Here is a 27795-nt window from a genome sequence, read left to right on the forward strand (position 1 = left end):
TTGGGGGCAATTCACCAGTGAAATTGTGTGGGCCTGATGTTTGTTTTCTTTGTGGAAGTTTTAAATGATACATTTGTTTAATTAGATATAGGTCTATTTGGGTTATCTATTTCTTCTTAAGTGAGCTTTAAGTGATAATTTGTACCTTCCGTAGAATTAGTCCATTTCATCCAAGTTACTGAATTTATTTGCATAGAGTCATTTATGATACTACCTTTTTATACTCTGGATGTCTGTAGAATCTGTAGTGATGTCACTTCTCTCATTCCTTATACTGATAATTTGTCTTTTTTTTCCCTTGTCACTTTAGCTAGAGATTAATTTGTTAATACTCTCCGAAAATCATCTTTTGGTTTCACTGAGTTTTCTTTTTCCTATTTTATTGATCTGCTGTTTTAGTTTTCTTCTGCTTTCCATTTAGTTCTTCTTTTTCAACTTAGTTATGTTGATACTGGTATCATTAATATGATACCTTTTCTAATATAGAGGCTTACTGCTTTGTATTTCCCTTTTAAGTACAGCTTTCATGGCATCTCTCAAATTTTGACATGCATACTTCTTTTTATTCAGCTCAAATGCATTCTGATATACTTTTGACCCATGTATTATTCAGAAGTATGTTATTTATTTAATTGCCAGATATTTGGAGTTTTCCATAGATGTTCCTGTTACTCTAATTTCATTGTAGCTAGAGAACATATTGTAAGACTTAAATCGTTTGTAAGTTTGTTGAGACTTGTTTTATCACCCAAATATGTATCTTAAGTTTTACATGTACTTAATAGGGATGTGTATTCTGCTGTTGGGTAGTGTTCTATAAATCTCAATTAGATTAAGTTTATTGATAACAATGAGGTGATTACTGTATGGGAGTATCTGTTTCTCCACACCCTTATGCAATTCTGGGTTTTAGAAAAATTTAGAATGTTAGCTAATTTTAGGCTAAAAGAGTGCTTTTTATAATTTACATTTTTGAAATGGATGAGATTTTAAGAATTTGACCTTATATTTCTTGTCCTGTGAACTGCCTCTATACCTGAACTATTTTAATGTTCATCTTTGTTATTTGTTAGATTTCTGTGTAAAAATTGACTGATACCATATTCATCGTAGGTACATTTTCTTCTGGTTTATTTGAAATTTTTTCCCTAGCTTTGTGCAGTGACGGTATCCTATCCAATGAGGTTTATCCAAGGCGCTATTATTGCTAATTGGATTTTTTTTCCTTTGGGTTTCCTCAGGTAGTTTTGGGCATATAGATTTATTTGTATTATTAAGTAGTATAATTTCTTCTTTTTTTTTATCTTATTTAATCTTAAACGTTTTTGGCTTCTTCCATCTTTTAAATAGGATTATAATAGCTTTGAAGATTAAATCTGATTATGTAGAAAAAGTATTTTTCACAACTAGGTCTTCAGTTAATGTTAACGGATTTACACTACATATAGAATATTCAAATTTTATAGCTTTAGAATATGTTGAAATTTCATTTTTCATTATCTTTATAAATTTGTTGTACTCAGTTGATTTGAGACTCTTTTTTTTGGTTAGCCTAATGAGAGTATAAAAGGAAACTTACAAATTTTTAATAAGAGATTTGCATTTCTTTAAAATGGTTTTTTACATTTCTTGTAATTTGTAATTTCAGGGTTTCATTTCTATACCCTTAACCATTTGCCACTGTGAAATCTTTGCAAAGTAATTGGACTGTTACGTAGGAAAACAAAAATTCCTGAAGTGATTGCATAGTAATTCCAGATGATACTCAGTATGGTAAAATGTTAACTTTTTGGATGGAAATTTTAAATAGTGAAATTTGTTACAGTTCTTTTACTAAATGAACTAAAGGAAGCCTTTAAGACTGGACAATTAGGGGGCACCTGGGTGGCTCAGTGGGTTAAAGCCTTTGCCTTCGGCTCGGGTCATGATCCCAGTGTCCTGGGATCGAGCCCCACATCGGACTCTCCGCTTAGCGGGGAGCCTGCTTCCTCCTCTCTCTCTGCCTGCCTCTCTGCCTACTTGTAATCTCTGTCAAATAAATAAATAAAATCTTTAAAAAAAAAAAGACTGGACAATTAATAAAGAATTTAGTGGTTAAAGTAAGTTGTTAGCATTTTCCAAGTGGGATTTCACTAGTATTTTGAAAGCACTGGTTGTAAAGTGCTGAACTTACTGTATAAGTTTTGGTATAGCTCTTGAATTTATCAACATTGGCTGTTTAGATAGTTGTAATGAAGTAATGCCAGCTGTTACTTGTTAACAATTGAACATAAGTGATAGTTTATAATAGGTATGTTATTGAAAACTTTTATTAAGTATTTTAGATTCTGATATTTCTTAAAATGCTGTGTAGATATTCATGCTTAGGTATTTACATTAGAATTTCCAGTTGCAGACTTTTTTAGTGTGTCTACTAAATGACAATATTGTTAATTTGTAACTCAAAGGCTGAGAGAATATATGCTTCTTGAGGGTAGGGGTATTCAACAACAGTAAGTTGTTTTATTGCTCCTCCATCATCAGTAGTACGTGTTAAGTAGTACATACTCAGTAAATAATTAATGACTCCTAAAGGAGTCTTATAATCTTGTATGCCACTTACCAATAAAAAGATAGACACCAGTTTTATTTTACAATTTTCTTCCTTTTTGCTGTAAATATGAAAGAGCTATGTCTTTTAGGACCTCGTGTAGTTGAAGAGATGAGTACCTAACATTTAAGCATGTGCCATATGGCCATGATAGGAGAGATTGGTTTGGTTTGGTAGGATCTGAGTAGAGTTCACAAAAGTAGTGAGTTGTGATACATGCATTGTAAATAATTTGGGATAGGAGGTAAGTAATATATGTTGAGGGAATGACATGGCCAAAGTTGTGTTGATGGCTGGTACAAATTCACAAACACTGAGTAGCTTCTGTAGCAATAGGTTTGTATAAGGGTTTGCGTATGGATATGAGAGAAAGAGAAGATGGCAATATGTTGTAGAAAGCCTCAAGTGCAGGTTATGAAATTTGTACTTCATCTGGTAAGCACTACTCTGTATACCTTTAAGTTCCCATTCATAAAAGTAGCTCACTATTATGCTGTTTTTGAAATTTGGGGAATGAACTCTGAAGATTGGTTTTGGTATTACATGGAATGCTATGAATTAGAATAATGAGTCTTTGTAAATGCTAATATTTTGATCTCTTATTTGCTCAATTTGTATTGCTAAATTGTAATAGCTTTCTTAGTTTTAGATGTACTGCAGTAGGGGTTAACGTGGCTAAGTAATATTTTTACTTTAGAAGTAATAAAGTGTCACAAAAACTTATGACAGATGAGTGTTTTTGAAGAATAATTCATTTAATATATTGTGAATTTTGAACATAGAAAAAGGCAATAATTACCATGAGCCAATATTTACCTGTCACTTAGTCCCAATAATCATCAATAAACCATTGGTAAAATTTGTGATATCCACTCTACTTTTCTCTTCCTGTATATTTTGAGACAAGTTGCAAATACTGTATTTTCATTATTACTGTTTTTGTTTTTTTTTAAGGAGAATGCTTCAGTAGGTGGGGAAGGGTATAGGATAAGGAAGGGGAGAGAAAGAATTTTAAGCAGGCTCCAAGGTGAGCATGGAGCCTGACATGGGACTTGATTTCATGACCCTGAGGTCATAACCTGAGCTGAAATCAAGAGTCAGATGCTTAACTGACTGAGCCACCCAGGCACCCCTGTATTATTTTATTTGTACATGTTTTGGTGCATCTCTAAAAGAAAAGGACTCTTTCTCCTGTTTCCTTTTTTAAAAAAATATAACCACAGTACTGTTAGGATGTCCAAAAAAATGAACAGTTGCTTAACATTATCAAGTGACAAATTTGTGTTAAAATTTTACTTGTCTCATAAAAGTATTTTTACAGTTTTTCCTTTTTTTTTTTTTAGTGGGAGGGGAAGATCAGGATCAAGTAAGATGAACACATTCAGTATATCGATAAATGCCTGTTTTATTTCTTTTAATCTGCAAGTTCTCCTTTCACCCCTGTGGGTTTTTTGGTTTTGTTTTGTTTTACACTGCATTTTATTTTTGAAGAAAACTTGTTGGTCCCACAGAGTTGCCCCAGTCTGCATCTACTGATTGTGTTCTGATGTTGTAATTTAAAATGTTCATGTATCATGGGTATTGGATCTAGAGACTCTCATATTCTCTTTTTGCTTGTTTTTTTGTAATATTTTATAAGCTGTGGTATGTTTTTTCATTAGAAGACATGTGTTGCATGATGTGTGTGCGTGTGTGTGTGTATGTATAGTGTTATTCCCAGTAATATTTCTTGTAATAACTTCTTTCTCCTTGTTTGTGGTCAGCATAGTCTGTGCGCGGTAAACATCTGTTCTTCAGTTTTCTTAAAGAATATGTAAAAGAAGTGTCTCTTAAAGTTCACTTATAATTTGTATAATAGAAGCACAATATTTAATGTAAATTGAAGTTATTGATGGTGGACAAGAATGTTTTTTTTCAGTGGAGGTTTTGTCAAGTTAAGAACATGTGATCTAGAATTTGCTAGTAAGCTAGGGTTTGGCCTCTATAACATTGAAGGTAATCTCTAAGCTTTAGTTTAACAAATTTTTAAATGGTTTTAATAGGACCTACCTCAAAAGTTATTTTGAAGATGAGATAACACATAAAATTTAGCACAGAAGGGCACATAAGTGCTCAAATGATGATCATGATTGTTACTATAGTTCTTTATATACCTTATTGGGAAGGTGCACCACCTCTGGATGCCAAATAATATAAGTTTTTTACATAGCTATTAGAGATTTAAATTGAATTTAATTTAAATTGAAGTGTAGTTAACCTATAGTATTAGTTTCAAGTGTACATCATTTAAAAAATAGTTTATTATAATTATTAATTTTTTTTAATAATATCTGTGCCTAGTGTGGGCCTGAAACACATGATTCCATAATCAAGAGTCACATGCCCCTCTTACTGAGCCAGCCAGGTGCCCTCTCAAGTGTACATTTTAAATTTTTAAGAGAACCTGGAGTCTGTGTTAAAAACAGCTAGTCAGGTAACACTAAAGAGAGAATTGGTTAACTGAAAGATAAAAATTACTTGATTTAACAAAGAGCAACAAAAAGATGAAAATAGTTGAGGGGTTAAAAGATACAGAGGAAAGGAAGAGGAATTCTAACAAGTATCTAATTAGAGTACCAGAAAGAGAAAGTAAAGATTGCAAAGAGAAGCAGAATATGACAGTTTAAAATAGAAGAGTCATAATATTCCAGAATTGATGAGCTGTATGCATTTTAGGTTTAGGAAGCATAAGAAAACTTAAGATACATCATAGTTAAAAAGCAGACCATCAGACCCAGAGCTCTTTAAAGCAGCCATAGAAAATTCAGATTTCTTAAGAAAGACTAAAAACTGGAAAGACATAATATGCTGCTTCAACATAGGGGTGCAGAAGATAGTGAAATAGTATCTTCAAGGTGTTGAATAAAAATAACTACCTATTCTATAATCAGCTTAATTATCACTTAGAAAAACAAAATAGTGACATTGTCAGAAGCACTTCAACCACCTCCTCTCTGCCAAGAAAAGCAATTGGGGAAATTGATCAACAGACCCACTGAAGAATTTCTAGAGGTTGTACTTTAGGAAGTAGGTCTATGACTCCGGAAAGGAGGTTTTGAGGTGGGAGAAGTAAGGTTAACCAAGAAATTGGTAGGACTGTGGGTAAATTTAATTGCAGTATAAGAAAGTAATGGCAGTGATTGATTTGGGTTTTAAAAAATAGGACTAAAAATATTAAATCACAATAACACAAAAGGGAGTATCGAGTAGCTGATGTTTAAGTTCTGATGATTGTAGTATTGTTTTGAGCTGTTGTCCATTATAGTAGCAACTAGTCATACATGATTATTGAGCACTTGATGTGTGACTAGTCTAAACTAATCTCCAGTTGTAAAATGCACATAAATTTCCAAAACTTAGTATGATTAAGAAAAAGAATGTAATTTTTAAGATTTTATTTATTTGACAGAGAGAGAGAGAGCACAAGCAGGCAGAGAGGCAGGCAGAGGCAGAGAGAGAAGCAGGCTCCCCACTGAGCAAGGAGCCCGATGCGGGGCTTGATCCCAGGACCCTGAGATCATGACCCGAGCCGAAGGCAGCGGCTTAACCCAATGAGCCACCCAGGCGCCCCAAGAATGTAATTTTTATACCTATTACATATTGACAATATTTTGAACTAAATATCATTTGTATCCTTTTTACTTTCTAAAATATGGCTATTAGAACATTTGTAAGATCTTAAGTGTTGCTCATCTTACATTTCTTTTGGACATTACCAGTCTGGAGGATGGAAATTTCAAGTCCAAAGTGAATCAGTTAAGTTTACATTTTAAAATTGTAAGGGTCAGCATAGTAAAAATAGGGATAAGGGCATATAACTTCTAAGATAATTGGAGGATGGGGGTGACTAAAATTAAAGACATCCAAAAGAAGTTGGGGGAATAAAGGTAAAATAATAGGATGCAAAGTGAATTCATTTTAATGGTATTAAAGGTTCTGTGGAGGATTCCTTTGAAAATGTAGAATTTTGGAGGGCATGGAGTTGGGTCTCATTTAACCCTAATTATCTCCCAAAGTCTCCATTTTCCAAATACCATGACATTGGGAGTTATAACTTCAGCATGTGAATTTTAGGCATCATTAACGTTCAGTTCATTACATCCTCTATATACTTTCCCTCTATTTTTACCTTAGATAACCATTATCTTGAATTTGGTGTTTACCTTTCCTGTGTATACTTTCCCTGTGTGTGTTATTTATCTTTTTGTATGTTAAGCAATATATGGTTTTGTTTTACATATTTAGCTTATGTTTGTGGGCCACATACTGTGTGTATTCCATAACTTGTCCTTTCCGTTTAGTATTATTTTTATTTTTTGAACCTAATCTTATATGTGGCTCTAATTCATTTGCTTTCATTGCCATATGGTATGTGATTATATGCGTGTACCATTACCCTGTTGATAAATACTGAGGTTGTTTCTAAATTTTTCATGTTACAAAATTGTGAGTATTTTTGTATATATATCAATAAATGTTACTATTCAAGTTTCTCTGGAGATGGAATCACTGGATTATAGTGTGTGTCTATTTTCAATTTAGTTACATGTTGCATTTCTAAGTGGTTGTACTAATTGATACTCTACTAGCAGTGTATGAGAAATTGTTTCTGCACATCTTTTCTGATAATTGGCATTGTTGGACTTTTTAATTGTCCGTCTAAGGAACATGTTAATGGTGTCTTGTTTAAGCTTGAATTCTCTGAGTATGAATGATACATTTTCTTAGTTTATAGGCCACTAATGTTTCTACTCTGTTAAATACCTGTTTATACAGTCGGTCCATTTTCTTTTTAATGTAATTTTTAGTCTTTTTCCTGGGAGTTTTTATATATTGTGGATACCAAAGCCAGGTTGCTTACATATACTGTAATTGACTCATGTCTATGGCTTGTTTTTTGTTTTTTTGTTTTTTTAATTGATGAATAGAATTTGGAAATTTTAACATCACATTTATGTTTTGGTTTTAAGAAATTTTTCTTTAACTCGGGTTCTTACATACAGTGACTTTATTTTGAAAGTTTTTTGAAATTTTTGGTTTTCACATTTAAAGCCTCAGTCTACCTGGAATTTAATTTTTGTATAGTGTATTATCAAGGTTTAAATGATTTTTTTTCCCCTTATGGGTAACAGATTTAGTATCAGCTTAATTGAATAGTTCATGTTTTTTCCCCAGTGATCTGCAGTGTCAGCTCTCAAGTTCCCATACATGCATGGAACTGTTTCTGGACTATCTATTCTGTTTCATTGTTTATTTGTACCATTGTGTCTTAATTTACTGAAGCATCTTGGAATCTTGTGGGGTGAATTTCACAACTTTGTTCTTCAGAATTGTTTTGAAGAACATTTTCTTTATCATGTGTATTTTAAGATCATTTGGCTGAGTTCCATGAAGACTTTGGGTTTCTAGTGTATTGCACTAAGTTTATAAGATAATGGGGGGGAGTATTTACATTACCAATACAATAAGATGGCAATACTTGAACTCAAAGGGAGAGACCTATAACATCTCTTTGAAAAATTTAACTCTTTCTTCCATATATTTTCTCTAATTATAGGGGTTGTGCTTAATGCTTTAGGCAAAAAGGAAAATAAATTAAATCAGCAGTGAATTTACCCAAGTTAATCAGCACTATATGTACTTCCATCATTTCCCCTGTGTATTACAAGGATTTTAAGCAGCTTATATGGTGTGGAAAAGGGTGAGGAAAGAGGGATACTTCTTTGACAAATAGTTCAATTTCTTCCAAAGTTAGTGGTTTATTTAGTGTTTTCCTAAAAATTAGGTTTTACTGATTTCTCAGAATTGTATAGCATTTTGTATTGCTGATATTAAACATTTATATTCTGTTTATTTCTCTTGTCAGAGACATTATTTTACTAGTCTGTACAGAGAACCAGCTTTTCTATTTTTTTTGTTTCCATAATTCATTAATCTGTTTTTATCCTTATTTTTCTGCTTCATGCCAGACTTTTTAGTCCACTTTAGATCCTAAACTCATTGACTTTGTTGTTTAAAAAATACATTCAAGATGAAGGAAGATTAGGTGATACTTTTGGCAATAAGTTTTTGCTTTTAGAGGTCTCGTTTAAGTTGAGAAATAATTGACATATAATGCTGTTAGTTTCACATGTACAGCATAATGATTTGATATATGTGTATGTTATAAAACAATTACCTGGGTAGGTTTAGTTAACTGTATGTGGTGATAAATATATCACCACACATAGTTAAAATTTTTTTTCCTTATAATGAGAATTTTTAAGATTTTACTCTATTAGCTCTTCAACATGTACAATACAGTAAACAGTAACAGTGCTGTTCATTGCATCCCCAGGATTCATTTATCTTGTAACTGCCAACAAAACATAACTTGTATCTTTTGGCCGCCTTCATCCATTTTGTTTATCCTCTACCTCTGGCAACCACCACCCATCTGTTTTTTGTATATGTGAGTTCAGTTTTTCGTTTTTTGTTTTTGTTTTTTTAAATCAGATTTTACATATAAGTGAGATCATACATAACAGTATTTGTCTTTCTTGGACTTAGCATAATATCCTCAAGGTCCATCCATGTTGTTGTAAATGGTAGGATTTCCTTTTTTTTTAATGCCTGAATAATACTCCACACCACATTGTCTTTATCCATTCATCCATTGAAGGACATTTAGGTTAGTTTCCATGGCTTGGTTGTAAATTCTGCAGTGAACATGGGGATGCAGGTATCTTTTTTGAGATAGTGATTTCCTCTCCCTCAGGTAAATTCCCAGGAGTGGGATTGCTAGATTGTATAATGATACTTTTAAAAAATGCGTGGGTGGAGAGGACCTTTACTGTTTTCCATAGTGGCTGCACCAGTTTACATTCCTACCAGTAATACACAAGGAATCTCTTTTTTCCATATTCTCACCAACACTTTTTATTTCTTGTCTTTTTGATAATAGCCTTTCTAACAGGTGTGAGGTGGCACTTCATTGTGGTTTTGAATTGCATTACTCTGATGATCTGTGATGTTGAGCACTTTCTTACATACCTATTGGCCATATACCTGTCTTTGGAAAGATGTTTATTCAGATCATCTGCCCATTTTTAATTGTTTTACTTTTTTTCTGAGTCATATGAGTTCTTTATATTATAATTCTTGAATATTATCAAGTACCATAATATCCCCTTATTCCCAGGGGGTACATTCTATCCAGTGGATGCCTAAAACTAAATAGTACCTAATTCTATATATATTTTTTTGCTGTACACGCATACTTGTAAACTTTAACTTACAAATGAGGTACAGTAAGCGATTAGCAACAATAACTAAAAAAATAGTACCATTTATAGTTAGGTGAATTTGATCTCTCTCTCTCTCAGAATGTTTTATTGTACTGTACTTACTCACCCTTCTTGTGATTCGATAAAATGGCTACGTGATGAGATGAAGTGAGTGAATGATATAGGCATTGTGATGTAGGATTAGGATGGTATTGACCTTCTGACAGTACTTCGGAAGAGGGATCATCTGCTTCCAGACTGCGGTTGACCATGTGTAACTGAAATTATAGATAAGAGGGGACAGCTGTTTATGACTTGCAAATATATCCTCACATTCTGGAGGTCTTTAGGTTGCCTTTGCTTTTGTGTCAAATCCAAAAAATCATTACCTAGGCTGTGTTAAGGAGCTTATCACCTATGTTTTTTTTCTAGGAGTTTTATGGTTTCAGGTCTTATGTTCAAATATTTAATCTGTTTTGAGTTAAATTTTGTGTATGGTATGAGGTAGTAGTCTAGTTTAATTCTTTTGCATGTAGCTGTTCAGTTTTCCTAGTATCATTTATTGAATAGACTTTGTTTCCCCATTTTATGTTTTTGGCTTCTTTGTCATAAACTAATTGACCCTAAATATGTGGGATTTTTGTTCCATTGATCTGTGTATCTGGTTTTTATGCCAGTACCATCCTATTTTGATTACTAGTTTGAAATCAGGAAGTGTGGTGCCTCCAGCTTTCTTGTTCTTTCTCAAAATCGCTTTGGCTATATGGGTCCTTTGCAGTTCCATACAAATAGTATGATTGTGTGGTCTATGTCTGAAAAATGCCACTGGAATTTTGATAGGGATTGCATTGAAACTGTAGATTGCTTTGGGTAGTATGAACATTTTAACAGTATTGATTTTTCTAATCCATGAGCACAAAATGTCTTTCCATATATTTGTCAATTTTTTTTCATTTTAATTTTTTAAGCTTCATTTTTAAACATTCAAGATAGCATGAAAGTGGTGTGACTGGTACAGTAATACACAAATCCTTCCTTTTGGAGAATATTAAAGGAAATCTAGATAATTTCATACCATCCCTAAGTATTGTATTGTGTGTCTCTAACAGATATAATCTCCTAAGGATGATATTCATACCATTGTTATACTTAAATAAAATATAAAATAGTTTGTTAATACAATCTAATTTCCAGTAGTAGTCCAAATTTCCCAATTGCCTTGAAAATGTCCCCCCCCCTTTCAAATCAGGAATCAAGGGAAGTCGATATGTTGATTTTAGTTAATGCCTTTTTAAAAAAAAAAAATTTTAAACATTTTTTTAAAGATTTTATTTATTTTTTTGACAGAGATCACAAGTAGGCAGAGAGGCAGGCAGAGAGAGAGAAGGGGAAGCAGGCTCCCCACCGAGCAGAGAGCCCCATGTAGGGCTTGATCCCAGGACCCTGAGATCATGACCTGAATGTAAGGCAGAGGCTTAACCCACTGAGCCACCCAGGCCCCCCCTAGTGAATGCCTTTTAAGTCTCTTTATAAATCAGTTTACCTTCCCCTCTCCCTTTATCGCTTTTTCTTTTATTGATTATTAGAGAAACTGGGTCATCTATGCGATTTTCTACTTTGTTGATTTTGGTGATTATACCTCCATGTCATTTGATATGTTCCTCATACCCTATTTCTTGAGATGAGGCTTGATCAGATTCTGGCTTACTTTTTAGCAAGGATATCTTGTAGATGGGCTTTTTGTAATTCCTGTTGTATCACACCAGGAGAAATACGTTTAATTATCTTTGTGATGTCAACATTTATCGGTAGGTTCGGGTTTTGTCGGTGTGATGCATCCAATATAGAGTGCTCCATCATTCTTTCACCTTGGTTTTATTAGCTAACAATTGCAGTTCATTGGGCATTGCAAATATGGTTACTCTTTTTACTCCTGCATATTTCAGATTCCTGTTAACTTTTTACATCAAGTATTTGTCATACTGGAATATCCTTTTTTATAAGAAAATAGGTTAGATTTTGACATACTGGAATATCCTTTTTTATGAGAAAACAGGTTAGATTTTGACTTTAAAAACATGTCCTGATAAGTTGGTATTGTAGTAATCTCCAGTTTAGCCACTGTGAGTTTTTTTTGTTGTTAGAATCATTGTGGTGGCAAGGACTTTTACATTTATTTTGCAGTCTTACTGCACTGATCATTCTTTAGAGTCTTTGTTTCATCTTGAGCCAGTAAGAACTCATAACACAGATAGCTTTGATACTTAACTTGCTTGAAGTACCATTTCTTTGTCCAGACCCCTATTAGCCATTTCTTTATGAAAATTCTGGTTCCTTTGGATGGGTAGTGGTCCTTAGAGACCACAGTAATGTGAGAGCAGAGGTGTTAATTGCTGTTAGGTTGTTATTACTTCAAAGCTCTTTTAGTGGACAGAGCCAGTAGTGTTTTGAAGACAAATACTGTGAGCTCATTTGTTATTTTCAGTTCATATTTAACTTTATAATTTTTACTTTTCTGATTTTATATTTGTACCTCTTGTACATTGAATGTTTTTGCTTGCTAATATTAACAAAATACTACATATGTATACTAGTTTTTTTTTTTAAAGGAACATCAGTACTACACTGACATTGTAATTACTGAATATAGTTTGAGGTTTCTTTGCAGTTATTTTTGTCCTTATAGTGTAATTACAGAATTCTGAAGTTTATTGAGAGAATTCTATGTGTGGTTGTACTGCCAAGTTGATAGTTAGGTTTAATGGTTTCATTTTGCTTTCAATTTTTAAGGATCCTCCCATTTTTGGCGTAATTTTCCCAAGTGAAAGTAAAACAAACTACATTTATAATGATCCTTAAATTCCTGTCTACTCTAATTTGCTGTTTCTATTCCATTATAGATACCATTTTCATTAATTTTTGGTTTATACTCTTATCCAATATAAACAAACAGGAACTGCTTCCTACATTCCCCATCCCATCACCCTAGAGAGAAAGTGGCAGTGTATACAGACAGCTATAACTTCCTTTTTAATGATAAGTGTATCCTGGAAATCATTCCATGGTTATACATGGAATTTTTTTTTTTCCTGGTACCACTATATAGAAAGTACATGAGTGTCTCTGTTCCCAGTAGCCTGCCCAATTTTGAGTATATTGGGGTTTTGCTAGTCTGATACATGAGATGGCACTTAAATGTATTAATTTGAATTGGTTTTTATTGTGAGCAAGATGAAATGGCTTTTCAGTTTAATCCTTTGCCTATTTTTTTTAATGGGGGTAATGTCTTTCTAATTTTCTCAAGTCTGTATTTTAAGTTTATATGCTCATTTTGATCCAAGTTATTTGGGAACCATTTCAAAATTTCATTTAATCAAGCTAAAACAATTGAATTTTTATTTTTCTTTTTCCTCATCGAACAAAATGTCTTACTGTGTTTGAGCAAATATGGTTTGTACAATTTCTTCTTTATGGAATTTATTGAGTTACTGGTTATATAGATTATGATCTGCTTTTGTGACTTTCATGGGTATTTAAATACAAGGATGAATTGCATGTAACTGAAACATAACAGCTTGAGAACTTAAAAAACTATTGTACACCAGTATACTAGAATGTGATGAAAATGTTGATAAAATGAAGTATATTGGTAGTGTTGAGTTTTTAAAGAATCTCTAAACTGTTTTGTTAAATGAAAGGAAGACGGTGTGAAGCAGCATTTGTGGTGTGATTCTCTTGTATAAGATTTTGAAAAGGAATTATAATAAATTTAATTTTTTTTGAGCTGGGGAGAACTTCTCATTTTCTAATTTTTTGGACTTGAATTTTCTAACTATGTGGAATTAATTAACTGAATATTACCAATGCTATTGCATGTGGTTTGTGTTATTTTTAATTTCCCTTCTACCCTGCCATGAGTAGTGACTGCCAGGAATTATTTTATCCTTTTTATATGTGATTTTGTCATGTATATGGCAAAAATATATTATTCTGTGTTTTCTTGAGTCTTATGAAAATGGTATGCCCATTTTATGTTTTCTGTGACTTATGTTTAACTTTAACGATGTTTTTAATTATTAGCTATGCTTTTGTAGTTATGTAATATTCATTGCAGTGTAGTATTAATCTGTGAAAATACCCTGATGTATTTCTCTTCTTGTTGGAATTCACCTGGCTCATTCATATACCATTTTGACTTAAGAATAGTGCTGCTCTGAACACTTTTGTACTACTTGGTGCATGTCGCCAATTTTTTGAGAGTTTATATCTAAGAATAAATAGTGCTACAATGTGTAGAGTATGTTGAGCTTTTCAAGGTCATACTCGATTCTTTTTCAAAATATTGCTCCAGTTTATGTTAACATTAGTATATAAGAGTTCTTGCCATTTCACATTCTCATCAGCCCTTGGTCAAGTATTAAATTCATTAATTTTTAACATTTTAACGTATAATATTTTCTTTGGTCTTTCTTTATATTTTCCTAATTATTAGTGAAGTGTTACATCTTTATTTTTCCCTCAATATGTTTATGGCCATTAGTGTTTCTACTTTTGTGAAATTTTGTCAAATACCTACTTGTATCTTTACCTAATAAAAATTTGAATTTAACCAGTTTTGTAGTTTTTTTTAAGTTACTGATTTTCTATTGGTTATATGTGTTGCTAATATTCTCTCCTAGTTGGTAGTTTTCCTTGGCACTTCTTAATGCTGTGTTTTGATGAAGAAAAGCTGCTAATTTAATGGATAGAGTTTTAATATGGCTACAAGTTATCTGTGCCATCATAATTAAAATTATTTATATGTTCTTTTTCTATCCATTTAAATATTTCCCTTGTTCTTTTGGGAATCTTAGCTGTTGATTGTTGAAAATCTTTAAAGCAGTCTCTAATAATGGTTTTCAAGTTTTTAATCTCTTGTTGGGATACAGTTTCTTTTATAGAGATTTTGTGGCCACTCTGTAGGAGAATTTATTAGTTTTCATGGTTCATTTTCTTGTGTTTTAATTTAAAAAGTCCCACATATTCAGATCATGATGATATTTTCATACATTACAAAAATTTTCAAAGTTATGCCTTTTACAATGGTCTCTAATTCATCAGAAAATTATTTTTTGTTTGTGTATTGTATTATGGATCCAATTTCTTTTTTTCTTTTTTCTTTCCTCCTCCCCTCCCTCTTTATAGAGATAGCCAGTTAAAATTACAGTGCCATTTCTTTACATTTTAGGTAAATATATGTTAGGGTGAAGGCTAAGTTACTGTATTAAATGCAGAACATAGTGTTATAAATAGGCAAGTTTATTTCTCATAAGCTAAAGTCCTGCTGGTTTAAGAAAATGGTATCAGTCTCCTTGATGAGGTTATTCACTGCTCCAGCTTTCTTTCACCTTGTTGCTTCATTATTTTCTAAGCTTTTGTTCTTGTCTGCATGGTCTGATAATATATAATTGTGCTGTTTATTTTTTCCTTTGGCTGTTCTCACACTGAGGTTTGTCTGTTCTTTTGTTTAAAACTCAATTTTGTTTTTTATTGATCCTTTCAGTGTACCATTGCCATCCGTAGTCTGTATTTTTATTGCGTTGTATGAGTTAGTGCTTCGCCACGGCTTCTGGTAGGTAGCTAGCACCCAGTGCGAGTCTCCTTGGCAGCACCTCTGTGTTTAAAGACTCACTGAGTACCTACTTTTCTGAGAATCTAGCTTTTCTCATGAACTTGATGTTGGTTGGCATCCTTGCCCCCATGACTTTTAGCTCTCCAGAAAAGAAAGTCTTTGGGCAGTTCTCAGTCCTGAAACCTAACAGAGCCCAGGGACTCTAGTCAGCCTACCTCAGTCTTCAGTTCTTGTTTGCCTTCCATAGCTTCAGCAGGCCTTCTACCTGGGAGTGGTAGATGGTACTTAGAAACCTTTCAAGTACTGGAATGAATATAAAATGTCATTTAATTTTTCTACTCATACTATTTTTTACACCTATTTTTTTTTTACATGCAGATCGTATCTTTGCATATTATTTTCCTGATTTTGTGGGATGTTCACTTCTCACAAAATGGTTATTTTTGTTACACAGGAGGAAAAGTTTCTGTGGTCAGATTTAAAAAGGGACACCAATGTCTATCTTAACACTTAATTTCCTTTTTTAAATGAATCTACCATCACTTGACATCCATCTTAGGTGAATTTTGAGAATACATATTTTTAGTAGAGATTGTTAATCCGAATTTAAGTTTTAATTCAGTTTGTTTCAGCAGTCACTACTGTGGAAAATCTATCAATCACTATTTTGTTGAGTCATTTTTTTTTTTTTAAAGATTTTATTTACTTATTTGACAGACAGAGATCACAAGCAGGCAGAGAGGCAGGCAGAGAGAGAGGAAGGGAAGCAGGCTCCCTGTAGAGCAGAGAGCCCAATGCTGAGCTTGATCCCAGGACCCTGGGATCATGACTTGAGCTGAAGGGCAGAGGCTTTAACCAACTGAGCCACCCAGGAGTCCTGAGTCATTCGATTTTTATCTCTCTTCCAGCTTAAGTGTCTATGCCAAGATAGATCAAGTAAAACTGTGCCATTCGTTAATGTGGAAACATTAATATTTTCGGTACAATAGAATCACTTATTTTGATCATAAAACTGGTGAGCTTTATACTCAGTGGAAAGACCAACATAATTTAAAAAAAAGTTTATAAACATTTTCAGTAATTTTGGTAAAAATATCCAGAATTTCAAATAACTTGATATTCTGCTGACTCAGATATGAAGGCTGTTAAACCTGCTCTTGTAGCAGCATGTGTGAAATCATTTGAGGGAGTAAAAAAGCCCACAAATAAAGGATTTTTTTTTCTTTTTCTTTAAGAAATCAACAAGACTTTGTCATTCCTATTTCCTACATACTTCCTACATACATTGTAGGAAGGAGAGGGTGTCCTGCATGCATCACATCAGGATTACAGGCTTTCTTTTATACTTCAGTAGATCTAAGATTCCTCACTCTTCATCTCCAGACTTATGAATCCACTGGGATGGAAGCATTTTGACTCACACATCTAAAAAGCAAACTGATAAGATGTATTGAAAAGAATTCAAGTATACTTTTGAAAAGTATGGGAGTCTTTGTTTTTTGAGAACTAGGGCAATTGTTAATAAGCATTCATTCACTTATTTAGTCAACAATTATATGTGCGCCCTGTGCTTGGTTGGCACTTGGGAATATTATAGTGAACACTGCCCATGAGGGCCAGGCATGCTGTCTGGTAATCAATGTTTGTGTATCATAACATTTAATCCCAAGGATTTTGATATAAATGTTCTCTCCATGTTATGAATGAGAAAGCTTAGAATAGTTAAGTAAGCTAGTTACATAGCTGGTAGGTGGAAGCTAAACTATGAGCACCTTTTCTTAATGCTGTATTGGCATTCTCAGCTGTAAAAACAATGAAAATTAGGATAATTTCTCACATCAACAGTCCAGAAAAAGGAAAAAATCACATGATAATAGCAATAGATGCAGAAAAAGCATTTGACGGAATCCATCATCCACTTACAAAAGCTAGAAGTAGTTTCCAGTTTTAGGAGAACTTCCTCAGCTTGATGAAAAAACGTCTACGGGGCACCTGGGTGGCTCAGTCGATTAAGCGTCTGCCTTTTCAGGTCATGATCCCAGGGTCCTGGGAGGGAACCCTGCATTGGGCTCTCTGCTTGGCAGGGAACCTGTTTCTCCCTCTGCCTGCATTGCCTGCCACTCCCTGTGCTTGTGCGTGAGCGATCTCTGACAAATAAATAAAATCTTTAAAAAATACTACAAAGAAACTACAGCTAACATCATACTTAATGTGCAGGAACTCAGCACTTTGTAAGATTAGGTAGGAGGCAAGGACATTCCCTCTCATCAGTTCCTTTAAACATTCTATTAGAAGTTTTTGCTGATGTGGTAGGGCAAGGAAAGGAGACAAAAGGTATACAGATCAAGAAGCAAAACATAAAATTATTGTTCGCAGATGACGTGATAGCCTGTGTAGAAAATCTGAAAGAAATGACAAAAAATCTGGAACTAATGCACTATTGCAAGATACAAAGTTAATATACAAGTCAGTTGCTTTTCTATGTATCAGTGGTGAACAAATGCAGTTTGAAATGAAAAAAATACTTCTTTTTTTAAAGTGATAGAAGGGTATTAAGTGAAGATACAGAAAAAGCTCTCAAGAGTGAGAGGGGTCCCAACAGCATTCCCTAAAACACAATACTCTTGACCGCATCCCAGAAAATGAAATAGCTAGGTATTAATCTAACACAAAATATAGACGATCTTTGTGAGGAAAACTACAAAATTCTGATGAGTGAAATAAAACCCCAAATAAGTGGAGAGATAGTCCATGTTTGTGGATAAGAAGACTCAATAGTGTCAAGATATCAGTTCTTTCCATCTTGATCTATAGATTTAATGTAGTCCCATTCAAAATCAGAACAAGTTATTTTGTGGATATCAGCAAGTGGTTTCTGAAGTTTCTGGGCAGGTTGCAGGGGGCCAGAAGATACAGAATAGCCAACAACAATATTGAGGAAAAACAAGACTGTAGGTTTGACACTACCCAACTTCAGGACTTACCGTGAAGCTACAATAATCAAGAGAACTTTTTTCTGGTGAAAAAATAGACAAATAGGTCAGTGGAACAGAATAGAGAGCCCAGTGTAGAGCCCCCTGTAAATAGAGTTGACTTATCTTTGACAAAGGCTCAAATGCAATACCATGGAGCAAATACAGTCTCATTAACGAATGCTGCTGGAAACAATTGGACATCCACTTGCAAAAGAATGAATTGAGACACAGTTAACGCTCTAAAGAAAAATTAATTCCATGGATTTAAGGTTTCTCCTTATCTTTTCATGGTTTGATAGCCTGTTTTGTTTTACTTCAGAAAAATATCCTGTTGTCTGGATGTACCACCGTTTAGTTATTCAGTCTAGTGAAAGATTTTTGGTTGCACCCAAGTCTTGACAACTATGAATAAGGTTGCTATAAATATCTCTGTGCAGGTTTTTGTGTGTCCATTGAATTTTCAGTTCCTTTGGGTAAATACCAAGGTGCACAATTGTTGGATTGTGTGGTAAGAGTATATTTGTTTTATAAAACTTCCAAACTATTTTCTAAAGTAACTCCCCCTCACCAGGGATAGGGTTGGGGGAAGGATGAATAGAGCAGAGCATAGAGAATTTTTTTAGGGCAGTGAAAATACTGTATACAACACAGTAATGATAGAAATAATGTCATTGTATATTTGTTCAAACCCATTGAATGTACAGATCAAGAGTGAACCCTCAGGTAAACTGAATTTTCATTGATTATGATGTGTCACTGCAAGTTGATCCTTGGTAATAACTGTACCACTGTGCTGGGAGGTTTTGATAATGAGGGACACAGTGTATGTTTGGGGACCGGGAATATATAGAAATCTCTGTTGCTGCCTTCTCATTTTTATTGTAAACCTAAAACTGCTCTTAAAAAATAAAAGCACAAAAAGAAAACATTTTTCTTGTTGATAGTGAACCAATACTTAGGTGAAAGGAAAGGAGGAAAAAGTTTTGGTTTTGTGGGAAAGGGAGAAAGATTGACAAGAAAGTAGAGTTAATTTTTCTTTTTTAGGGGTTGAAATTTTAAGCTATTCCCCAATAGTATAACACCTGACATTTGTTTTTCAGTGAATATTTGAAAAATATAGATAAGTGACAGGTTCATATTTTTAAAGTTAAAGATGTCTTATGCTAATGTGTTTTTGTTTTTTTTATAGAGAGGATCTGACGAACTACTCTCAGGCAGTGTTCTCAGTAGTCCAAACTCTAATATGAGCAGCATGGTGGTTACAGGTAAGTGTTTCTTTCTCAACAGTGTTGCTTAATTATTTGCCATTTTATGGGGCAGAATATTAAAACTAAAATTTATAGTCTTTTATGAGATAGCCTTTTCTAATTTATGTTAAGTGTTTTAAATGTTTCTGTTGAAATGCTGCAGAGTAAAATTTTAATAGAGTATATATGTGTAAAAAATTGTGTAAAGTGTGTAAAGAATGTATTAAAGTAAAAAACCTAAACTTGGTGACTTCTGTGGGCAAGTACCTAACTAAGTCTTATTGCCTTTTTTTTTTTTTTTTAAAGATTTTATTTATTTATTTGACAGACCGATCACAAGTAGGCAGAGAGGCAGGCAAAGAGAGAGGAGGAAGCAGGCTCCCTGCTGAGCAGAGAGCCCGATGTGGGGCTCAATCCCAGGACCCTGGGATCATGACTTGAGCCAAAGGCAGAGGCTTTAACCCACTGAGCCACCCAGGCGGCCCCTTATTGCCTTTTTTTAATCACAAAAATATAAACCTTTTTCTCTCATGTTCTAAATCCTCCCATTCTTGCCCTTTTGTACTTTTGTTTTTAGTTTTTGTGTTTGCGTGTCTTAGAATATTTTTTACATAGTCCTCACCACCCCCCCCGCCCGCCCCACTTCCTGAGGCATATGTTCCAAGACTCACAGTGGATGCCTGAAACTGCAGGTGGTATAAAACCCTAAATATACTATGCTTTTTCCTATACATACATACCTATGATAAAGCTTAGTTTATAAATTGGGTATATTAAGAGATTAACAACAACTAAAAATGGAACAATGATAACAGTATAGTATTATGAAGGGTGTACTCACCCTTTGTCTTCCTAAGATGATGTGAGATGATGAAATGGTTGTGTGATAAGAAGAAGCTAGGTGAATGATGTAGGCGTTGTGATACAGTGTTAAGGTACAGTATCTCAGAAGGTCTGCTTCTGGGCTGTGATTGACAACTGGTAACTGAAACCATGGAAAACAAAACTGCAGATAAAGGGAATTACTGTGTTTTAAGTATTCTGCATCCCACAAGCTCTAAAGCCCAACTAAATAAAAATAAAAAGATTCAGCTACATAGTTGTCTTTTTTTGTGTGTTTTCACCCTTTTTTCTTTGCTCTAATAATATTTTAATTGTTTGAATTGAGTTCCTTAATGTTCTCTCCCAATGATCTTCATACTTAGGATATTTTTCTTGTATATGTGTGAAATAACATTGTTAGTTGTTTGTAATGTCTGTCTAAACAAATGTAAACTCTAGTTTAGTTTTATGGACCAAAATTTGAATCTGATGATGATGATGACGACGACGACGACGACGACGACGACAACTGAATTAGTTTACCTTATAACCCTGCATTTTACATTGTTTACCTAAAATCAGAGTTCCTTTCGTGAATTACTTGCTTGAGGAATTAATTGTATTGGGTAGTAAAAGGGTTGTAAAAGACTAGAAGCATTTTGATTTACTTTAGGTAGCTATTGCTTATGTTATGTACACTTCGGCACGCACATGCACATGCCTGGCAGTTCAGTTAATGAGGTACTTACCAAATATAGTCATAATGGTGTGAAAATGAATTTGCCCACACATCATTATTATTGACTTTTCCATGATTATAAAACAAAGTCACTAGGCTATAGTTTTTTGATAGTCAAAGTATGGTATACAAATAATTAAACAGGTTCAAATGTCTGTAATGCTGTTTTGCTAGTTTCATTTTTTTAAAACAATATATGTAGTGATGAATAGCTGAAACATTTTAAAAATTAATATGTAGGGCTATGACAGAATAACTGGTAATAGCCTTCCCTTCTCCCCCTGAGATGCCCTCCAAAATGAAAAACTATGAAATTGTATAAATTATATTGGAAAACTGTTGTCTGGAATTAATGAATAGACAGTAGTAGATAATGATCTCTGAAAGAAGGGAATAAGATCATTATCACATGAGGTGAATCCCATAATCACTTTGGCTTTCTTCCTTGGGTTATATAGCGCAGGAAAGGGGAATCTAAGGAGAGTACGGAAGTCTTACTGAGCCAGAAAGACAGATTGGAATTCAAAGCTGTTCAGACATCTGGGATTTGTGGAGAAGGGTCCTAGAAAAGGTAGCTGTCCAGAGGTTTAAGCATAGAGCAGGGATCAGAATTCAGTGTGGGGATTCATTTGATTGAGCATTTTTGAATAATAGCTGGGCTGCGTGTGTGTAGGTTGAGAACTCCTCATGGTCTGTCATGAGCTGCTTTGGGGCTGAGAGCTAGAATGGTGGTTCCAAAAGGTTGTTAGTGCTCTGAGACCTTAGAGTTCTGGAAAGTCAGAATGCAGACATCTTGGCGAGAAACTCAGGCATTTAATTTAGACTACAGAAAACCCAGTCTTGTAGAGAATGGATCACACACTATATTAAGTGCCAACCTTAAGACTAAGTTAAGAAACTGAGATAGTTTAGCCTGACAACACATTAAGGATCACCAGTAATTTTAATTGCTTGCCTAAACCAAACAGTACCCCCTAAAGAAGACATGATTCAGTCTTCATTTTGTGAACCGTCATTCATAATATTCACCATTGTCATTCACAATATCCACCATTAAAAATCACAGATTATGGAAAGCATGAACATTCCATAAAGTCGGGAAGCATTAAATAGGAACAGACACCAAAATGATAGATAATGAAATTAACAGACAAGGACTATAAATATTTTTAAAGCTGTGAAGGAAAATACTATGTAGTGAGTGAACACATAGAGGGATGTGTTAAGAGAGAAAAGAGAGGTAGCATATAGAAATCTCTGAAATATATTTGAGATGAAAAACTCACTGGGGCTAACAGACTGGAGACAACTGAAGAAAAGTTAATGAACTTGAATACACATGGATAGAAATTAAGTTTCCCAGAGAGAAGAAAATGAATCAGTCTAATACATGTATAATTGGAGTTCCAGTGAGAAAGTAAACAGAATGCAGCCAAGTATATTAGTTCAAGTAGTAATGGTGGAAAACTTCTAAAATTTTAAGAAAAATATCAAGTTGGATAAATAAAAAGAACCATACTTAGGCATGTAATAGTCAGAATATTGAAAACTAATGATAAGAGCAAATCTTACAGTTAGGAAAAAGCCATTTCACAGGTGTCCAACACCTTTACTAAAGGGGGGGGAGCTAACTTTAGATTGAATAGAATGACACTATGTAAAAACTTGGATTTGCAGGAAGTAACCAGGAGTACCAGGAATGGCAAATGTGTGTGTAAATTAAAAAGACTTTTTTATTCTTTTAAATTTCTTTGAAAGACTATTTATGTACATTAAAAAAAACCTTTGTATTATGTGGTTTATATATGTAGATGTTCTTAGGACAACAGTTAGCACTAAGTGAAATAGGATTTTACAGTTATAGGGTTTTTATTATTTATATGAAATGATAGAATATTAACTCTAATGTAGATTCTATTAAGGCTATATATTGAGATAATCGCCAAAAAAAAAAAAAGATACAACGAAGTATAGTTAAATGTGAATAGAGAGAAAGTTGGAGGACTGATTTCCTATTTTCAAACGTTCTTATAAAGCTGAGTAGTCAAAACAGTGTCACATTGGCATAAAGAAGATAAATAGATAAATAGAACAGAATAGAATCCAGAAATCTATGTAATTATGGACAGTTAGTTTTTGACTAAGGTAGCCATATGTTTAAATAAAACAAAACAAAAAAAGTTGGATCTATATCTCATACCATAGTTAAGAATTAGCTCTAAGAGGGACATACATGATGTAAATAAAATCTAAAATTATAAAGCTTCTAGAAGACATAGTAGGAAATCTTTATGACTTTGCGTTAGGACCCTAAAAGTGTAATTTATAAAAGAACAAATGGGACTTTGTGAGTTTTTAAAATTTAAAGTATTTCGAAAGACATTGATAGTAGAATGAAAAAATAAGCCATAGAATATCTGAACATCTTTTTGAAGTATATAGCTGATAAAGAACTTTGATCCAGGGTATATATAAATTTGAACTGTATAAGCTCTAAAACTCTAAACAATCCAATGTAATAAATTGGCAAAAGGACTTGATAGTTCAGCAAAAACATATGGCAAATAAGCACATGAAAAAGATGCTCAAGTATTAATCTTTAGAGAAATGTAGGTTAAAACTTAAGTGAGGTAACATTACCCCTTAATACAATGCTAAAATTTAAAAGATTGAAAAGATTTAAAAGTATTGGAAAGGATGTGGATGAACCATAATCATATACTGTTGGAAATGTAAACTTGTAGAACTACTTGGGCAAATAATCAGGCCATTTCTTAAAATTTAAACATCTATGAAATGATCCAGGTGTTTGTCTTTTAGGCATTTATGCATGAGAAATGAAGGCATATGTCACTTTAAAAAAAAACTAAAAAACTAAGATGAATGTTCATAGTAGCTTTTTTTGTAATACCCAAAGCCTAAAACAATCTAGATGTCCACTGGCAGCTGAATAGATAAATAGATTGTAGTTTTGGCATTGTATTCCATTAAATATCATGAAATACCACTCAGTCCTAGAGAATAATCTATTTTCCGCCAACATGGGGCTTGAACTCATGACCTCAGGATCAAGAAGAGTCTCATGCTCTACCAAATGAGCCAGCCAGACTCGCCTAGAGTGAGCTACTGATATATGTAGTAGGAGGGATAAATCTCCAAATTATTATGCTGTGTGAAAGAAGTGGGAAAAAGGAGTATGATTCCATTTATAAAGAATGCAAGGAAATGCAAACTAAAGCAGTTTGGATTTGGGTGTGGGGAAGTGCAAGGGGGACATGGTTGCGAAGAGTAAAAGGAAATTTGGGGGTGAGGGATATGTATACTTTTAGTATTTCTTAGAGAAGATTTCATGGATGTGTGCATATATCAAAACTTGTCAAATTGTATGTCTTAAATATATGCAGCTTATTGTATGTGAATAAACCTCAAAAGGGCTCTTTAAAAAGAAAAAGCCCATAGACAGTTTAAAATGGAATACTATCAAATATTAGTGCAGTGCAAAAGAAGACCACCACCAAAAACACTGGGTAGTTTAAAAAATAGATGTTAAACTAACCTCTAAACACAAAACTAATGTGTAAAAGTAAACTGGCAAAAAAAACCCCAAAACCTTATTCTAGTGTAGTAATCACTAGTTAGCTATATGAAGCCATGAGCACTTGAAATGTGCTATTCCTACTTGAGATGTATGTCTGGTGCATGTGTGTTTCAAAGATGTAGTAATCAGAAGTAGTAAGAATGCAAAATACTTCATTTTTTAAAATATTGATTGTATGTTGATACGGTAGTATTTCAGATATATTGAACTGAAATATATTATTAAAATTAATTTTATTCCTTTTTACTTTTTGATGTGGTTAATAGAATATTTAAGATTATATTATTTGCTGAACATTTCTTTCAGACATTACTGATCTAAGAAGTCCAATTAAAGGCAGAGATTGTCAGACTGGATTGTCAGACTGGTGCTAACTGTAGTACCTATTACTAGAGTCAGACTGAGGTAGAAAGACACAGAATGAATGTAAAAAGGGTGGAAAGTAGTATCTGTGCAAACAACAAGCACAAGAAAGTTGAGATTATTTTAACTTCAGTCAGTAGAATTCAAGACAAGGAGTATTACCAGATATTAAAAAAGCATCTTTTGTGTGTTTAAAGGGTTAATATATTGGAAAACGTTTGTATACTATAATAACAGAACTTTAGCATTCATTAAATATATAAAGCTAAAGAGAGAGATCTATAATCATTGTTGGATATTTTAAAATTAGTTGATTTAACAGTAATTGATAGGACAATTAGATCTTTAAAATAGATACATAGAGGATTTGAACATGTTGTCCTTTAGCTGGACTTAACTCATATTCAGGAAACTGTACCCTGACTTCAGAATAATTTTTCAAGTGTACATAGCACTGTGATAGACTGACTATATTTTAAGACATAAAATAAACTCAATAGATTTCAAATGGCTGAGAGCTCATGTAGTATCTGATTATAGTGAAATTTAAGTAGGAATCAAAAACAGTAAGAGATCTAAGAAATTACCAAATAATTTAGAAATTGAACTATGTAATTCTGAACAATACATGAATTAAGAAAGGATAAGGGTATCTTTCTGACTGAATAAAAGTGAAAATATATCAAAATTTGTTGGCTATAATGCAAGAAAGTACATGGGGGGAAATATGTCTACACCTATATACTTATATTAGGAAAGGCTTATATTACACAAAAAGTTTAATAATCCTCTATCAAAACTATAATACCGATATCAGGAATGAAAGTAGAGGTACCAGTACAGATCCTATAGAATGTTAATAGGAAAATAAGGCAATATTACAAACAGCAACAATGCCAATAAATTCATCAACTTAGGTGAAATAGACAAAATCCTTTAGAAACCTAATTTATCAAGGTGATATAAACTCCATAATAAATACAGATTAGCTCTGTGTCTGTTACAAAAATTGAACTTAAAATTTCTCCATGAAGATTACTCCAGGCATAGGTGATTTCAGTCAGGTATGAAGCTTCAAAGTATACTTTTTCTTCAGTATACTTTTTCAGAAAATAGAGAAGCAGGGAATACTGCAAATTCTACTTTATGATGCTGCTGTAACTGATGCCAAAATCTAACAAAGAAGATGTAAGGAGTCAAGGTTTCAAACTAATATATTTTATTAACATAAATGCAGACATTCTTTTTTTTTTAATTTTAAATTTTTTATTAACGTATAATGTATTATTAGCCCTGGGTGTACAGGTCTGTGAATCTCCAGTTTTACACACTTCACAGCACTCACCATAGCACATACCCTCCCCAATGTCCATAACCCCACCACCCTCAAGTGCAGACATTCCATATGATAATTGACTCTCTCTGCTTTACTCTTGCATTTCCGTCCATGTTGATACAAAAGTTGGGTATTCATCCTTTCTGATGGAGGCATAATACTCCACAGTGTATAGTGTATATGGACCACATTTTCCTTATACATTCGTCCATTGAAGGGCATCTTGGTTCCCTCCACAGTTTGGCCACCGTGGCCATAAATGCAGACATTCTTAACAAAATGTTAGCAGATCACATCCAGCAATATGTCAATAATAATTCGATAATTATTAATTGAGGCTTACTGGAGGATTGTAAGGTTTAACATTTGCAAGTGAACTCAGTATAATTTATCACAATAATAGAATGAAGAAGAAAAAAATTTCATGTCAATAGAGAAAAAGCATTTGAAAAATACAACATTCATTCATGATAAAAATCTTAGAAAACTAGCAAGATAAGGGAGCTTCCACAAGGAGAATAAAGGTCTAATAAGAGCCTAAAACAAATTCCATTCTTTAATAGTGAAATACTTAACGTTTTTTCTTGAATTAAACAGGAATGAAGTAAGGATTTCTGTGTTCACAATTTTTCCACCTTTTTGCTTATGTAAGCGCATATAGAATAAAAACCATAAATCTTAAAAAGGTAGAAGTAAAACTATCTTATTCACAGTCAGCATTTTTGTTTTTATTTTGAAATTGAGTTTAATTTTATTATATTTATTTATTACATTTGTTTAGTAATTACAGAGAAGTGTAAGTGTTTCTGGCAATTCACAATACTGCATATGATATTTCGTTACTATTTTTAATATCTGACTTTGTATAAACTTGCCATTCAACTATTTGCTATGTAATTTTTTAAAAATTTAAATTCAACTAATTTAAGTTAGTTAACATAAAGTGTAGTATTGGTTTCAGAATTTAATGACTCATCACTTACATATAACACCCAGTGCTCATCCCAATAAGTATCCTCTTTAATATTCATTACCCATTTATCCCATCCCTCTACTCTTTTCCCTTCTAGCAACCTTCAGTTTGTTCTCTTAACTATACACTCTCTCATGGTTTGCCTTCCTGTTTTTATCTTATTTTATTTTTCCTTCCCCTCCCCTTGTTTATCTGTTTCATTTCTTAAATTCCACATATGAGTGAAATTACATATTT

At 33.3% G+C, this 27795-nt stretch overlaps 1 protein-coding gene across 4 annotated transcripts in view; it reads left to right on the plus strand.

Moving 5' to 3' along the window:
* The window catches only part of PTBP2 (polypyrimidine tract binding protein 2), an 85025-nt gene that overhangs the window by 6137 nt on the left and 51093 nt on the right, over nucleotides 1–27795 (plus strand). For all 4 annotated transcript variants that reach the window (XM_032867194.1, XM_032867191.1, XM_032867192.1 and 1 more), the window contains exon 3: nucleotides 19670–19745. In XM_032867194.1, coding sequence (XP_032723085.1) covers nucleotides 19670–19745 — 76 coding nt within the window. The remainder of the gene's footprint in view (nucleotides 1–19669; nucleotides 19746–27795) is intronic.

This window comes from Lontra canadensis, unplaced genomic scaffold, assembly GCF_010015895.1.
Source record: "Lontra canadensis isolate GAN:19392208 unplaced genomic scaffold, GSC_riverotter_1.0 scaffold33, whole genome shotgun sequence".
Taxonomy (NCBI): Eukaryota; Metazoa; Chordata; class Mammalia; order Carnivora; family Mustelidae; genus Lontra; species Lontra canadensis.